Source organism: Aphis gossypii, chromosome 3, assembly GCF_020184175.1.
Source record: "Aphis gossypii isolate Hap1 chromosome 3, ASM2018417v2, whole genome shotgun sequence".
Taxonomy (NCBI): domain Eukaryota; kingdom Metazoa; phylum Arthropoda; class Insecta; order Hemiptera; family Aphididae; genus Aphis; species Aphis gossypii.
In genome coordinates, this window is record NC_065532.1 from 48,379,455 (window position 1) to 48,396,219 (window position 16,765).

A 16,765-nucleotide genomic window follows, 5' to 3' on the forward strand; every position below is an offset into this window, starting at 1 on the left:
GAGAACGTGTATTGGTTAGACCTTGAAAAATTAAAAATAATAAAAACTACTAGAAAACTATACAATATATATACCTACTGCGATATACTATATAGTAAAGTTTATGTATTATTCGTGTACTATATCGCATTTATATTATATATTAAATACTTTATAGTTTCTGTTGACGCAGTTTGCTCGCTTTTATTTCCCGTACATATAGTACACGTCATCGTTTTGCTGTCGGAAATAAAATGAATTTCTTCAATATTATATTTCTGTCTCTGTGAGAAATATTTTTTCTAGATCTACAATTTATAATTAAATAGAGCCACAAAATCTCTTCTAAATGAAAAGAGGTTCTACCAGCTCTTGATCCTACGTTTCTGATACATTAGGTGAATTAAATAAGTAATTAGATACAACTTGGAAATCGGAATTTTTCAAGACCAAATATTTTTTATATTCATCGTTCCTACATTTTTTATAAAATATGTATTTAGAAAAAGAGATATGAATAAAGAATACACATGATTAAAAAATTATAGACTTTGGTCAGCAAAAATTATATATGCTCTCTAAAAACAAATGTATTTTTTTGTGATTTAGGTAAATTATAAATCTTTAATTAAAACATAAATTTTAAATTTTAAAACTAAAAGGTCACGATAGTTTGTGGCAACGATGAAAAGTGGGAGGGATAAGCTTTAATTAAACCTTTGGAACTTTAATTCGTTATTATTGTAACTAGTAAAACGTAAAATTAAAATAAACAATTTTATAGTTAATTATATTTTATCATGGAAGTGTCATGCTACTGATGTTCTTAACTAGGTAATTAGAACAAATTTTTACTTTATTATTTAAACTATTTGTTAACATAGCAATACATAATTTCGGGGTACAACAGTGTGTTATCGATTTCATTAGGGTCTTCTATAAAAACATTTTTTTTTTTAACTGTCAACCTCGTATATTTGTATTTTTCCACTGTCTTGACGTATAATAATAGTTGTACAATTGAATCAATTTTGATTCTTGTTAATTTCATAAAAAGATTTTTACATTTACATGTCAACTGTTACAGCGAAATATACGGTTTGACTTGCTTTGCATTGGATGTGTCTAGTTAAGCATCAAATCAAATTTACATCAAAAATAACAAGCACATATATAAGATATACATGTATATATTACGTTACGCATACATATGTATGCATTTATTATATAAGTAGTAGAGAAAATGCCAAGCAACAACGATCGATGAAGTATAACTTTGTCTTTGTAATACGTGCGCACATAATTTATATAATTAAATTATATAGAGGTATATTATAGTCTGTAAATCTATAATTTAAGTTGTTTCTAATTTTTGTATAGCATTAGTATACCTTGTACTTGGGCAGTTGGGCATATGCATTTTATATAATGTATATTATTATAATTTCAAGAGGCCATCTATTTTATTTTTACATTATAACTCATTTATCAAACGATTTTTATATTAGGTATATTTTAGTTGCATAATAATTTTATATTTGTCTTCCGACATTTTTTTTTTAATCGATAACATTTTATAAACGACTGAGTATTTTTTTTAAATGTATAAATAAATGTAAAACTGTATTTATTATTTTTGTAATTTATAAGTTTAAATTGGTATCTAAAACTGAAAGCCATTTATCTATACATAGCTATAATAATATAATAATCATTGTACCAATATGAAAAGCAATTCTGAAAGAATGATGGTATTTTCTTAAGCTCTATTTCTAAATATATTTTTATGGCTATTAGTAACAATAGTAACACAATAAGACGTAGGTTGATTCTATTTTTAACAAAAATAGTGCATATTAAATTATATAATAATTGATAGTATTTTTTTAAACTTATAATTCATTACTTTTGTACGAGTACCTACTGTCAATACAAATGTTTAGTTGAACGGTATGGTTCAAACATTTAGAATAACTTAAAGTGAATGTAAAATAAAAATGTATGGATATAATGGCAAAATGTTTCAAATTGTTATGATTAATTATTTTCTAATCAAAAATTAGTAGGTAAGATTTTTTTAAATGATTAAATCGATATTTTCTGTTCAAATATCTTCGTTAATTATTTCATTTTAAAATTAAGCATAATTATTATTCCAGTTACCTCTAGGTAATGACTTCCATATCATTACAGTATAAGGTGTTCAAGTACAATACTTACGACGACTTTGCAATTTGCATCCGCGATATTTTCAGTCAGTCATCATCACACCGTGTCCAAAATATATTTTATTGTGTTGTATTTGTATATTTAATATGTAAATAAGTGTGAGAACTATATAACAGGTAAAAAATATATTGTTATTTGTTGGAACTTACTACTTGGTAACATATTAGTAGGGTTGTATATTGCCATTGATTATGAATACTAGTAATTATTAATTATAATCAAAGATATTACTCACAAGACACAAGTACGTTGTTGATGTAATTACACTAAATCGGCTACATCAGATCCTGTCTTACGATTTACGAAAACACTATTGGTCACCATTCTATTCCTGTTGATTTTCGATCGAGCTTCAAGCAGTTTGTCGACTGTCGTGATTGTGTACATAGTGATATGTGGTGGGTCGAAACTTCTTAATATAGGTATTATATAAATGAGTATATTATTATGACGAAATCAATTTTGAACGATCATCCGCGTCGTCTTCAGTTAGCCGAAATAAATACATATAATAATAATATATAGTACATACGTTATATCAGAGTTAGCAAAACGGAATTCTTAGAATTGTCCAACATGTTTTTGTAAACGTGATTTTAAAAAAAATGTTCCATTTATTCCATAATATTGATATTTGATAGTACCAATATAACCTAACCATATATTACCAGTTACCGGTTATTTGTATAGTGTTTACCACGGTTTGAGATAGACTATCTTAAACCGTAGTTTTTACAAATTACGATTTACTTATATCACCGATTAAAATGTTTTGTTTTTTTCATGAGCTTTTCTTGGATTAAACAATATTGTTTGTAGTTTTCTGTTAATTGAGTTAAATCATAAATTACATATAAATGCACCATAGTACTCAATACGATAAAAGTATAATAGAAAAACATATGAAAATATAAAAAAAGAAACAAAAGAATAAAATTGTTTTGAATTAAATCAATTAGATGTATAAAACTATGATACATATTACGTTTTAAATATCTTTAAGAACTCGCGTATTTTAGGTATTGACCAAATGTTTGTTTAGAGCTACTCATATTTGTTAATCTGTAAACGCAAGCTCTGAGTTATATAATGTCATTCTGATTTCCTATTCTCATTAAAATCACGTCGACAGAACACACAAAATAACTGTTCAAATTTTATAGTTACGTAGTGAGATCTACCGGATTACTTTGAAACTATTTCGCTTTTTTCGTTTTCGTGATTATTTACTTACAGTATTATAATAATATAATAATATTATATACCTTATGACGATTGAAACCATAGATATCATCACACTGTAATTTAAAGGTAAGTACATTGTATACTCACATATTGCTCAATAGACTTTAATTATAATAGAATATATAATAATATAGACTTGAAATTATCCAAAATCTGTGATATCACCTAAATAACTAAATAATGTGCTTAGGACGTATGTAGGTATACGTCATAATATCGATATTGTATAATTTAGTGCAATTGGTGTAAGCCTTTATTATAAATTTAGCAAATGATTAGTTTTCAATTAAAAACACTGAAATTACATTATAATATAATATTATATAATAATAATAATGTATTACCTATATACATATAAAACATTTGTTATATTATGTGCTAAAGATTTCAAATACAATAATATTATTTTGTATCGCATATTTTTGCATATCAAAAGTATTTTAGATTTTTACTGCTTTTTTTCTCAGTTTGGTGCTTCTTTATTAACCAACATACATTAAACTTAATTTATTTTGTTTTCATAAATCTTGTTATTTTAATGAAAACAGAAAAAAATGCTATTAAAATAGATAATAAAAATACCCATTATTTGTTACATTCAATTTATGTCTTAATTCAAACTCTTTTAAGTTTTGTTTTAATCTTTTTATTAATACAATCCAAAAAAAAAAAAATTGGTGAAATTTTCTTGTTTTTATGGCATATTATACTGCATATTTTAAGATTTTTTAGCTGATAATATTATGGTGTATATTTCAGCACTTCTTATACAGGTAGTGCTATAAAATTCTAGCCCTGGTCATAATATTAAATACAGCAACCTTACTTTTTATTATATAATAATACTACTATAAATTGTGTACTAATATAATCTAAACAAGTAATTTTAGTAAATTGGATTTCATATCCTGGCACTGATTTAGGTATAGTCTGGTTAAATTATAATGTTACAACATTATTTTATTTACATTTATTTGTACATATGTATTGACTTATTGTATAAATAAAATAAAAATCTTCAATTAATATTTAAGCACTTTTACTATCTAATTCTAATAATTTATTTATTTTTTATCATTTCTTATTATCAACTATTACCCCCCTAAAAGTATAATAAAACACGTGTACATTTTTGTAACTTTATAACAGATAATTTGTGATCTTACTTTGACTTAAAATTTGAGAGCACACGCTATTATCAATAGTATTTAAGTCGATAAAGTATTTATTTTATGTTTATAAAATTATCCGTCATAACTCATTATATACCTATATTATCTATATTATCCGTCTATATTCAGAATACAGAATGTTCGAGTTATCTATAGTTTTTCTTTCAAGTAATCGAGGTTTTCGCAAGGGAGCGGGTTTTTTCGACTTTTCAAGGTTTTCGACTTACCGAGGTTCCACTGTAAATTCATATTAAATTTAGGGCGCGGACGTAAGCATAAGGTGTTTCGTATCTGTAAAATGATTTACATATACTTAAAATATAGGTATACGTATAATTTAACTTTGTCGAAGTGTAGTGTCATTATCCCGCTTCCCATCACGTCATCAAATTTTTATTTGTTTCTTATTCCTTTACTATTACATGTTGCTTTTAATTTTACTGGTTGTAAATGCACTATTTATTTTTTTTTATGAAAAAAAAAAATTGTCGTATCTCAGAGAATACGAATATGATTATTCGTGAAACTATTCAAATGTTTATAAATCATGTAATAGGTATACCGATTAATTTTTTAAAAAAATTATAATATTTCTAACAATATTAAAGATTGCTTCTATTCTTTGCCATGCACAATAATTTGTACATTGAATCGATCTAATTAATGGTAAGCGTTATAGAACGGTCGGTTATTTTTAATAACAATTTATGTCCTGTTGTAATAATAATCACAATTCATAGAAATAATAATAATAATAATATGGTATGCGCGCGTGTTTATTAAGATTATTACTCCCACCGTTATCATACCGTGGTCGCAGTTACGCAACGTGACGGTCATTCAGACCTGTTGTAAATTTATAGTTGTTGGTTGTTACTTGGTTGGATCAGTATTCCGTCGACTATTATGATCGGCTGTTGTCCGCAGTAAAGTTTTTTTCGTATTTTTGCTTATAGAGCAAAGGACGGACGATGAAGATGTTCGCTCTATCGACAGCATTCTGCAACACCGTAAGTAAAATATTATTATTACAAAAAGTAATTAAATACTTATGTATGTTATATATAAATAAATAATTCAACATGTATTCTATAAATGATCTGAAAACAACTTAGGCATCTTACGAATGGTAAAAAAATTATATAAACGAACAATTCATCGTAACTATTTAAATTTATTACATGTACACGCTATTTTTATGTTTTAAAACTAGAATTGTGTCTTAAGTGTATTTTGTGCTACCATCTAGACGATTAAGGTATTCATAAGTATTGTTTGTTTTGTAATAGTTTACAACAAGAAAATGTGGTGCCATCTGTACTATTCTCTTTAAGCTTGGCGTGTGTCCAAATTTGTTACTGAATTGCGAGTACTACGCATTTTTATTTAAAATGTGACAAAAAACTTGAAAAAAGTTTTAATTTTAGTTTTCTCTAAAATAGTTTAAATACGTATTTATTATTTATATTCCGATTTTCGTTATTTTTCAAGATTGTACAGACCGTTATTATAATATCATGATACAGTAAAGTAAAAATTCTATGTTTTATTTTATTTTTCATATTATATTATTATTAGGTATAACGTTTTTATTACGTTTTATATCATTCTGTATTAAACTATAAATTATAATATAATTAATTTTTGTATTAAACTTACAAGTTACAATATATAGATTTTATTATATAATATACCTACCTACAGTAGTTATAATATTTTTTATTATTTTCTTTTACATCGATCACCGATAAAACAAACAGGAAGTTTTATATTTAGTAAATGTTTAATCGTTTAAATATATTGTAATAACTTTGAATTAACAATAAATTAGAAAACAAATAGTAAATGATTGACAATTGACTAAATTAAATATAAATGGTGTCTAGTGGCCAATGAATAATAATTTTAACCAGCGCCTATCATAATACTTTTGTTTTTTTAATAAAATAATTGCATATTATAGGTAATTAATTTGTTTTCAATAATGTTATATACAGCGTGTGTTTATGTAATATATGATTGTATTACACAAATTCACATCGCCCATACAATATATCGTATAACTGTACGGGACAAATCATGATATAATTTTTTTTCTATGGTTATTTATTTCTATTTTTATTTTATCCTCATTTTTAGATGCAACTGTTGACGTTGCTAACAGTGTTGTTGTTTGCGGTAACATCATCCAGCGAGGGACAGAAATTACCAGTGAAACAATTGAGTATTTTGGCGTTTTTGCCAACTGAAGGTAAAAGTCATTTTATGGGCTTCAAACCGTTACTAGAAACTCTTGTTTCCAGAGGACATAATGTCACACTGGTTGCACCATTTGCACTGGACGGCGCTAAACGGCCTTATCGTCACATCAAAGTGGAGTCAACGATAGGAGGTAATTTTAAAAATATTTATATCGGTAGGTATTGTATAAATATGTATTTATATGAATAAAATAAGCCTAACTTGCTCTGTGCTCCGTATGTGATTTGCGTTTGGGTTTAAAAATTGTAATGTGTTAGGGCAATTTAGCATAATGTGTTTGGGTGAGTGACTTTAAGACATTGTAATTTGTAGTTTGGTCGAATTTTTTTAATATCCTAAGATGCGTCTTGAAAATATTTTATTAATTTATTTTCCCTCTCATTTTGATGGAGTTGGTACTGTCCGTGAATTCAAAGAGTATTATTAAAAATGGTTTGTTTTTCTTTGGTGTGGTTAAAAATCGAAATAATTTGAAGGATAAAAAATAATAAAATAATATAATATTAATAACAAAAATGTAATTTAAAAATATTATACGTTTGTTTTTAAGTGTCTATAACTTAAAATATTTTAGAATGATTTAAAATTCCCTATTGATTTATCGAGTCGTTTCGTAGTTTAGTCACAAGTTCCATTTCCGTCTTCAAAACAAATGACACTGTCGATTTTTATAAATACTATTTTATTATTTAACTTTTTAGATATCAATCTTTTAGGTTATTCAATTGTACTAAATATTATTTTATTGCTATTTTACATTGTATACGATATATATAGTATAAACTGTATATTATAAACATAATGGACAATGATATTATGTTACTTTGTCTTTGTATACTTTTCTCATAAAGGTTGTGAACTAAGTGAGGAATGCATTATACAAAATAAATATTGAATATTTTACGTTGGTTTTTAGAAGATATTTTACAATTATATCTTTTTACACAGTTTTTAAATTCTCTCAGCTTTCACACTACGTACTGTGTATAATATAAGTATAAAATCGACCTATGTGTCAATATAATTATTTTTTGCTTGTGTTAAATCGATATGCGATATAATTCACTCATATTAATGTACTTCCGGTCAGTATTTATGGACTTTTCATTTATAAGTGGGTTATAATATAATTGTAATTTATAAGTGTCAAGTATTATGAATTTATTTGTAAATTATGAGGTTATCTCAAGTATTTTTCGAATTAGTAATTAATTTTAAGTATATTATAATATATATATATATATTATATATACATATATAGAGGAATATTTAATATACTAAGAAATTTTAGTGATAAGACAAAAGCATATTGATTAAAAGGAATAAAAAATACTGATGTTTGATAATTTAGCTGCTTTCCATAATTATTTATAGAGAAGGAAAGTTTAGTATTGGATTTTGGAAGGTATCTGAAGTAATCAATAACTAATAAATCATATATTAAGGGATTTTAATTTCTAATTTTATGTGTGTTTATTTTTTTATAAAAATACATGTAGGTACGTGTAATTATTTTAGGGTTAATTCATTATTAACTTATTTATTTATTTGACACCATATGGCAGCTGCAAATAAGATGTACAATTTATAACGAATATTAAGTTTAGAATATTAATTAAGACAATGAGTGTATAAGAGGTAAAATAGTAAGAAATCGTATTCACGGGTAATTAGTACACTGAATAATATTATATAAATAAATTATATTATTACCACGTTTATATGCAGTAGTTAATGCGCATTAGCTCAATGCGTATTGAGAGTTGAGTGTATATAAACGCATTTTTAATTCACATTAAACTAATGCGCATTTATTTATTTATATTCGATTCGTCATATCGAAATAACTTTTACTCCGGGATTAAGAAATGTATGTAAACATTTTAATGCGAATAATATTTTAGCGGGAATTTTAAAATGTCAAATTATATAATAATATAGGTGTTAAGGTAGGTACCAATCACATATTTTGGTCATGGAATCATAAGTATAAAGCATGATCTAAAAAACATTCGCATTAAATTTTATTCAACATCTAATCTTGATATTTTAGATGCATATAAACCTGCTCTTTAATGCACATTGAGTTGATGTGCATTAACTACTGCATATAAACGTGGTATATGATGGTAGCCAAAAAACTCAAATAATCTGTTTTTAAGTTAATAAAGCATATTCTGTGTAATGTGTATGGATTGATTGTGTATACATGACAATTGAGATGAAATAAAAGTGAAAAAAAAAATTAATTACAATTTGCTGGAGGAAGTGGTAAAGTGGTAAATCGTATCTAAATATAATTTTATTTGAATAATGTATTGTCCAGATACATTTTCACTAACCTATATTTATGTGTAGACGACACGTGATCATTTTTTCAATTTTTTTGTTTTCAAGACTTCGACATGCTAAAGATTGCAAAATTCGTGAACCTCATACCCACACCATTGCACTTGTGGTGGTTCGGACCGCACATCAGCGAGACAAGCCTGGACAAACCGTCGGTGGCGAATTTCATCAGGAGCGACCAATCGACATTTGACTTGGTGATGTTTGAGAACTTCTACCACGAGTGTTTCGTGTCCATCGGACACAAGTACGGTGCCCCGGTGATACAGCTCCTGCCATTCTCAGCAAACTCCAGGGTATCGCAGTGGCAAAGCAACCCATACAACCCAGCCTACATTCCGGACCTGGTCAGCACATTCGGGTCCAACATGACGTTTGTGCAACGAACCAGCAACGCAGTGTCCGCGTTCTTCTACACTGCCGTTTCCCGGCTGGTGTACATGCCCCGGCAACGGGTCGTCGCCGAAAAACACTTTGTCTACCCGGGACACGAACGCCGGCCTGATCTCGTCGACATGCTCCGGAATATATCGCTAACACTGGTCAATAGTCACCCGGTCGTCGGTACAGCCGTGCCGATGGTGCCCAGCTACGTGCATGTGGCTGGCATGCACTGTGTACCCGCCGCACCGTTGCCCGAAGTAATCAGCTTTGATGATGATAATAATATATCCGATTGCACTTATGCCCTATCACTGCACACATTATCGATTTCCTTGCTTTTAGTTTATTTTTTTTTCTAATATAAATCGGAAAAATATTGGAAAAACTGACGGGTTTTTCGAATATCCACGCCACTAACTTTTAGTTATTTTGGTACTTACATTTTTTTTCGAGATTCCGTTTTACAAACACAAACTAAAACATAAAGTTCTGATTTCGGTAAAGACCATCTCAGGTTAGACATAAGATCACCTATTGGTTAAACTATTTTTAGATATTCCGGTATTCGGCAGCTATGTATATTGTTGTTGTTTGCCTCTGTTTAGCTGCGTGTCATTGCATTAAATAGTATCAAGTGGAACTATTTCCTAAACTCATTGAAAATTAATTCCTTATTTTCTGGTGCGTTTTACAGGACCTGAAGCAGATAATGGATAATTCTAAAGAAGGTGTAGTCTATTTCAGTTTGGGATCAGTGGTAAAATCGTCAAAAATGCCCAAGGAAACAGTGTCGCTATTACTTTCGGAACTCTCGAAAATCGAACAGACTGTTCTGTGGAAATGGGAAGCGGAAGACGTACCGCAACTACCCAAAAATGTCATAGTTCGAAAATGGTTTCCCCAAAACGATATACTAGGTATGTATTTAATATTTTTATCACTGATTGCCCCGTCTCCATAAAAGTTTTATAAATATAAGACGTACTGATTTGACGTAACCTATGCCATAAATAAATAAAAATAAATACAGGGAGAAGTAAGTTCTCACAAAAAAGAAATTATTGTTATTATTTTTATTATTTTTTTCTTTGTAAATAAATTGTACGTAAATATATAGGTAAAAATAATTTTTTTACTTAAAAAATTAATTAATTTAAAATGCATATTACCTATCGAATATTTGTTTTTTTTTTTATATAAAAAAATCATTTTTGTTCAGTTAAATCCACTTTTTTAAAGAAATTAAATTTAAAGTTTTACATAATATAAATTGCTTTAAGAAGATATCAGCGCAATACTTATTTTCTCTCTCAGATCTACACGCAACATAAATAAAACGCTTTCATCAAAAATTTTTTTTTTATGATTTTTGAGTAGGTAATCTTAGAGTAAAATTACCTATTACAAAAATTATAAAGGATTGTACTTTTTAGGGTTTGGTAAATTGTTTATATATTTTATTGTTATTTGATTTTGTATTCGACTTTCAAAATATAAAAAAACGTTTTAAATTTAAATGATGTTTAAATTGTTTTAAGATAATATTTAGACTTTATGTCATACTCTCAAAAATATTAGGTATTCTCTATCATTTTTGTAACGGGTAATTTTACTCTAAAATTACTCAAAAACGTAACAAAAAAAAATTATGCGTTTATTGATATGTAAATGTGTTTTATTTATGTGGCTAGAGAAAAAGCACTAGATTCTCTTAAATATATTTTACAATATTTCAATTATCCGATATAAATTGACGAGTAGGTATACATATATAATATTTAAATTCTGAGTTGCATTTGTGTGTACTGAGTATAACTATTGCATTTTGATAAAGTATAATTATACAATATACACTCAAGTCGTAAAAAATGTGTATTATTTATATAGGTATACGCATTAGTTAATGAACTATGATTAGTTTGAATGTTTATTAAAAACATTTAATTAACTATATCATCATAAAATAAATGTATTAAAAAACAACACTCGTGCTTAAAAATCGTTAACTCATAGTTTTATTTTTTAATTTTTTTTTTTTTACTCTGTTAATATGAATTTAGATAAACAATAATAAATTGTTATTAGACAAAATAACGTTTAAATGTTTGTGATTTATGTAAAGGAAGGGGAGGAGAGGTATAATAGACTTTAACACCGAAAAAATAGATAACTGGCATGTAGAGTCACGTAACCGCTCGTATCATTGCAGGTTGAGACTTTACAATATAACGAACGAAAAAAAACATAATATAATATTTATAATTATTATAATTACTACTCTCCTTAGTTATAGGCTACAGGCTAAGTTTAAAATAGTTAAATGCACTATAGGATAGTTTTCAAATTATATAATACTATGTGGTCATGTTGATATCATAGAAATGATTTGAATATAATTTATTATTTAGCTTTTATCGTAATGATGTGTCAAAATAATAGGCAGTAAAATAGTATAGGTTGTATATTAATACAACTATTAAGTAGGTATTAATAATTAACTATTAAATATTATTGATTTTAAGTAAGTATTATAGGTATATTGTTTGATCACTGCCGATTTTTTCGATAACATATAGTTTTACGATACTTTCAAACTTTTAGTATAACAATTAGATTTATTATAGACATGCACTTTAGGGATTTTTATTTCCAGGAGACATTATAGTCTATATTATAATTTAACTGAATAATAATTTTTTTTTTCTTTAGGTCATCCAAACTGCAAGTTATTCATTACACACGGTGGAATACAAAGTACCACCGAGTCCGTCTATCACGGAGTTCCCATGTTAGCCGTGCCCGTTTTTGGTGACCAAAAGGGTAATTCACTACGCGCACAGTACAGAGGCATAGCTATACAAGTGCCGTACTTCGAATTGACGCACGAAGCATTTGGCAGTGCACTGCATAAGTTGTTAATCGACCCAACGTGAGTACAAAACATAATATCTTAAGAACATAAATGTAATATAAAAAAATGTACTTACAACTGAACCCGATGGTGATATTAGGGGATAGGAGTGTAAAAAAAAATTCATCGATAACAGAAAAAAAATTATACTTTGGTAGCAGAGTCGACTGACCTCACTAAAAACTATAACTATTGGTAGTTAAGTTCATTTATAATTTATAAGAAATTACTATATACTTAGTTTATCTATGGAAATGTTATTTTAATATCCTTGGCGTTATATACGTATTTTAAATGCAAATTGATATTTTTTTAATCTTAGTCTTACAATGATGTGTGAATGTGTGTGTTAAATATAAGTTTTGAATAGAATAATAATATATATATTAAAAAAAATAATGTATGGATCTTTATTCTTTATAATAGAATGAAAATTCGTCATACATAGTATTTACATTAATAATAGGTAAGGTTTTTTTAATTTTCCAAAAATACACTTTGAAGAAAACATAATAAAAAACTTTCTCGTGTTATTTTTTGAGTGGTTACGAATTTAATTTAAAAGTTTCAGTTACAAGTTACAAGTTTAACTTTATTTTTACTTCTTAAAGACCTATCTTAGAAACTTGTTCAAATTATTTATTTTAGTATTTTATAAAATTTGAACATTTTGTAGTATTTATTGTGTACAGTGTATATCTACGTAGGTATATGTATATACTCTAAACGAGTCTATAGTTTTCTAAGTTTTCTAACTATTACTAAGAAATACAACAAAAAATACTTATACTGACATTAAATTGGTAAAATACTTTGAGTAACACGATATATTTTTTGTATTTTTCAATCTTGAAGCTTGGATATAGGTAAAGTTATACCCATTTACCCTTATAAAATTTAATTTTTACTCAGTTATAATAAGTAGTATTATGTTTAAATAGTTAACCTATATATAGTTATGAATAGCGGGTTTTTTTTCGGAAACACTCTTTAGGCATGAACAATTTCAGTTTGTCTTCTAAATGGAAACTTGAATAGATTCCTTTAATAAATAATAATTTGTGTTTTGTTTCAAAAAGATCAGTTTTAAATTTGCTTGAAAATGTATTTATTTTTTTTAAATGCAGCACGTTAACGTATCTTTAAAAATGTTTACCTTTATATATACTTGTTGATATAATAATATGACTTTGGGTCGATATTCATAAAATTTATATCATAAAAATTCCTTGTCCACTATAATATTCTCAAAGGAAGGCAAGTTAATAAAAATATTTAACTCAAGTAAAGTTAAGTGAACAAAAGATCGTTAAGTTTGAAGTTATAAATAATTAATAAATAATAAATTTAACTTACGGAGTTTAAGTTTATGCCTATGACAAAAAGTACTAACTTAATTCAGTCCGAAAAAAAATCTATTTTTTAATAAGTACCTAAATCACATAACAAAAATTACTTTGTGCCAATCTATAATATAGGTATACCTAATATATTATTTTATTTTCATTAATAAACAACAAAAATTATGGTATATTGGTATATTATTGCTATGATTATAATATGTACATATTCGTTTATTTTTTATTTAAAACCGTGTTTACAGTAATTATTATTAATGTTTGAAACCAATAAATAAATCAAACATTTTTAAATTGATGAATTATTTTTAAAAAAACTGATTTATTTGATCAGTCTACAATTCAACTATTTAAGGTTTATTAATAGGTTAATTATTATTATTATAAGGTTTTAAATAAGTTAAAATTAAACATTTTAACTGTTTATGATCCTACTTTTGAATAATTATATTTAATATTTCTTGATCCATATAATAATCATCTCTCTGTGTAACATTCGTATAATATATTATAAGGTATAATTAATGTGATTAACATACCATATTTGTACAACATGGCAGGTACCGGGAAAACGCAAAAAAGTCGTCGGTCATGTTCAGGGACAACCCGCTGCCACCGCTGGAAAAGGCCGTGTTTTGGATCGAGTACGTGGCCAGGCACGGCGGTGCGAAACATCTGAGGACGGCCGCCAACGACCTTTATTGGTTCCAGTACTTGCTTTTGGACGTCTTGTTGCTGGTGTCGTTTGTGATCGTGTTGATGGCATGGATGACCAAAAAAATGCTTTGGTGCGTGTTCGGCCGGTGCTGTCGACGCAGCCAAAATGTCGCCTCACCGCCAGCAGCGGAGAAAAAAACACAATGATTTTACAAGCCTAATTATGTACAGTCAACTATCGTTCCGCTCGAAGTTCAAGATGAAAAAAAATCGAGTTAGGTATTAAAAATTTTAAGGTGCAAAAAAAACAATCTACCTATATCTAGTCCATTAAGTATATCGCATTATAATGTTTGAAGGATAATTTTTAATATTCCAAATAACATCGAAAGTCAACATGTGTTGTATTCCTAGTTATTATCAGAGCTTGAGATTTATTTTAAATATTGATCAAAATTTTCTCAAATACCTAAGTAGTATCAATATTGCCATTTGTTTATATTTAATGCTATTTATAAAATTTGTATTGCAATAATTAAAACAATTAGATAAAATCAATAATAATCGATTTAAAATTTAAAATTTAATAGATCACAACAATAACCAAAATTCAAGAAGTCAAATATTATTAATCAGCAGGTAATTAACTATAATAATATGAATGTTTGTTTTACAGTTATATACGTTACAACGCCGTGCAAACGACGATCCTACGCGTATGGCTTTGCTTGTGCGTAGAAAATAAAATAAAAATTGGAAAAAAATTTTTTTAAATCTACTAAGATATTATAAAGCAATGAAATAGACTGTATATATAATATGTAAGGGTAAAAAAAAATCATAAAAACATAAAATCAATATAACATTATTTTTAATTTAAATCAGAAAAAACCTTATATCAATAAGCGGAATTGAAATTAATATCAAACACTTCAATTACGATTCCAATCCCTGATCATTATTTACTGGAAATTTTGAAAAACCCATGAACGTCTTTCCATTCCATTTATTACTTTTACAAGACATAGGCACATAGTATATTGTACATAATATTATCATGAATTATAATAGGCTAGGTAAAATTAGTTTACACTACGAATCGTGATAACAATATTACAAGTCAATATTACCAGCTGTATCGTAGCGCGGGGCAGACTAATAATAATTACATGATAATATTTTAATCCATGACGGTCGTGCCTTGTCGCCAGATTGCATACACGAAACTTTAATACCTTTCTAGTTAATAATCGTAATCGATCGGTTTATTGTATTTTGCACCTATTATAAAAGCATACATGTATCTAATGCCTATGTTTATATTACATTTTGGCCACGCGAGAAACGTTTAAAGACAAAAAAACAAACGAAACACAATTGTATTTTAAAATAATAATTACACAAAAACGAATTTAATACTTATAGGTAATAAATGCAAGTACCTTGAATATGTATATTAAGCAAATCTATTACGAGAGATATTTTTCATTTTCCTCGGAGTTTATATATTAAGTATGTAATACGCCAAGCTGTGGTATTGTCACAACGTTGAAAATGTTTTTTGACGATTCGAACGTCATGTTTGACGCAACCGTAACACCTACCTAAACATTATATAAAATTAATAAAATTATGATACTTTTTTTTTGTTTATTATGAAGGTTTTTTTTAATATTTTTTTTTTTTATCAATTTGTAAAAGGTAAAGAATAACTGAAAAATATATTTTAATAATCTTTCTAAAACATTCAATGTAAGTATATCAAGTCAATTGAAAACAACTAAATGGTATTTGAAAAGAGCGTGTGAAATAAACACTATTAAAAGTCTATAAATACTTATCTACATTAGTTAATTGGATGATTGGAAAAAACAATTGAAGGATAGACCATTAGCGGTATTATGATAAATCCAATGCGTGTTCGTTAACATAAAATATAAAATGTAAATTATAAATATACTAATATTATTATTAATTAGGTAGGCATATATTTTTGTATTTATTTAAACATTATAATAAACACATTTGGTCGATGGATTTACTCTGACAAATAAGATGAGTTCACACATATTCACTTAATATATTTTAATCTCCTATCATTATGTTTTTTAAAAAACTACATACCTACCTATTGAAGTGTTTCTATTTAAAAGAGTAAATTAAAGATATTTTTATTGTGAACTATTATAATTATTATAGGATGTACCTACCTAATTTAT

General features: G+C 26.9%; 1 protein-coding gene across 1 annotated transcript; it reads left to right on the plus strand.

Annotated features, from left to right (window-relative positions):
* The first annotated feature begins 5,468 nt into the window (after window positions 1-5,468).
* LOC114122858 (UDP-glycosyltransferase UGT5) lies at window positions 5,469-16,202 on the plus strand. Its single transcript, XM_050203212.1, has 6 exons — window positions 5,469-5,635; window positions 6,765-7,017; window positions 9,285-9,877; window positions 10,315-10,537; window positions 12,330-12,549; window positions 14,450-16,202. Exons 1-6 carry the CDS (start codon window positions 5,597-5,599, stop codon window positions 14,751-14,753), a joined length of 1,632 nt encoding a protein of 543 aa, XP_050059169.1. The 5' UTR covers window positions 5,469-5,596; the 3' UTR covers window positions 14,754-16,202.
* Window positions 16,203-16,765: the final 563 nt, after the last annotated feature.

Bases quoted from the DNA above. Each gene is read 5' to 3' on its own strand.
- LOC114122858 (XM_050203212.1), top strand. From the start codon at position 5,597: ATGAAGATGTTCGCTCTATCGACAGCATTCTGCAACACC. The intron at 9,878-10,314 runs GTAATCAGCTTT...TGCGTTTTACAG, and splicing joins CCGCCGCACCGTTGCCCGAA to GACCTGAAGCAGATAATGGA. The intron at 12,550-14,449 runs GTGAGTACAAAA...ACAACATGGCAG, and splicing joins AAGTTGTTAATCGACCCAAC to GTACCGGGAAAACGCAAAAA.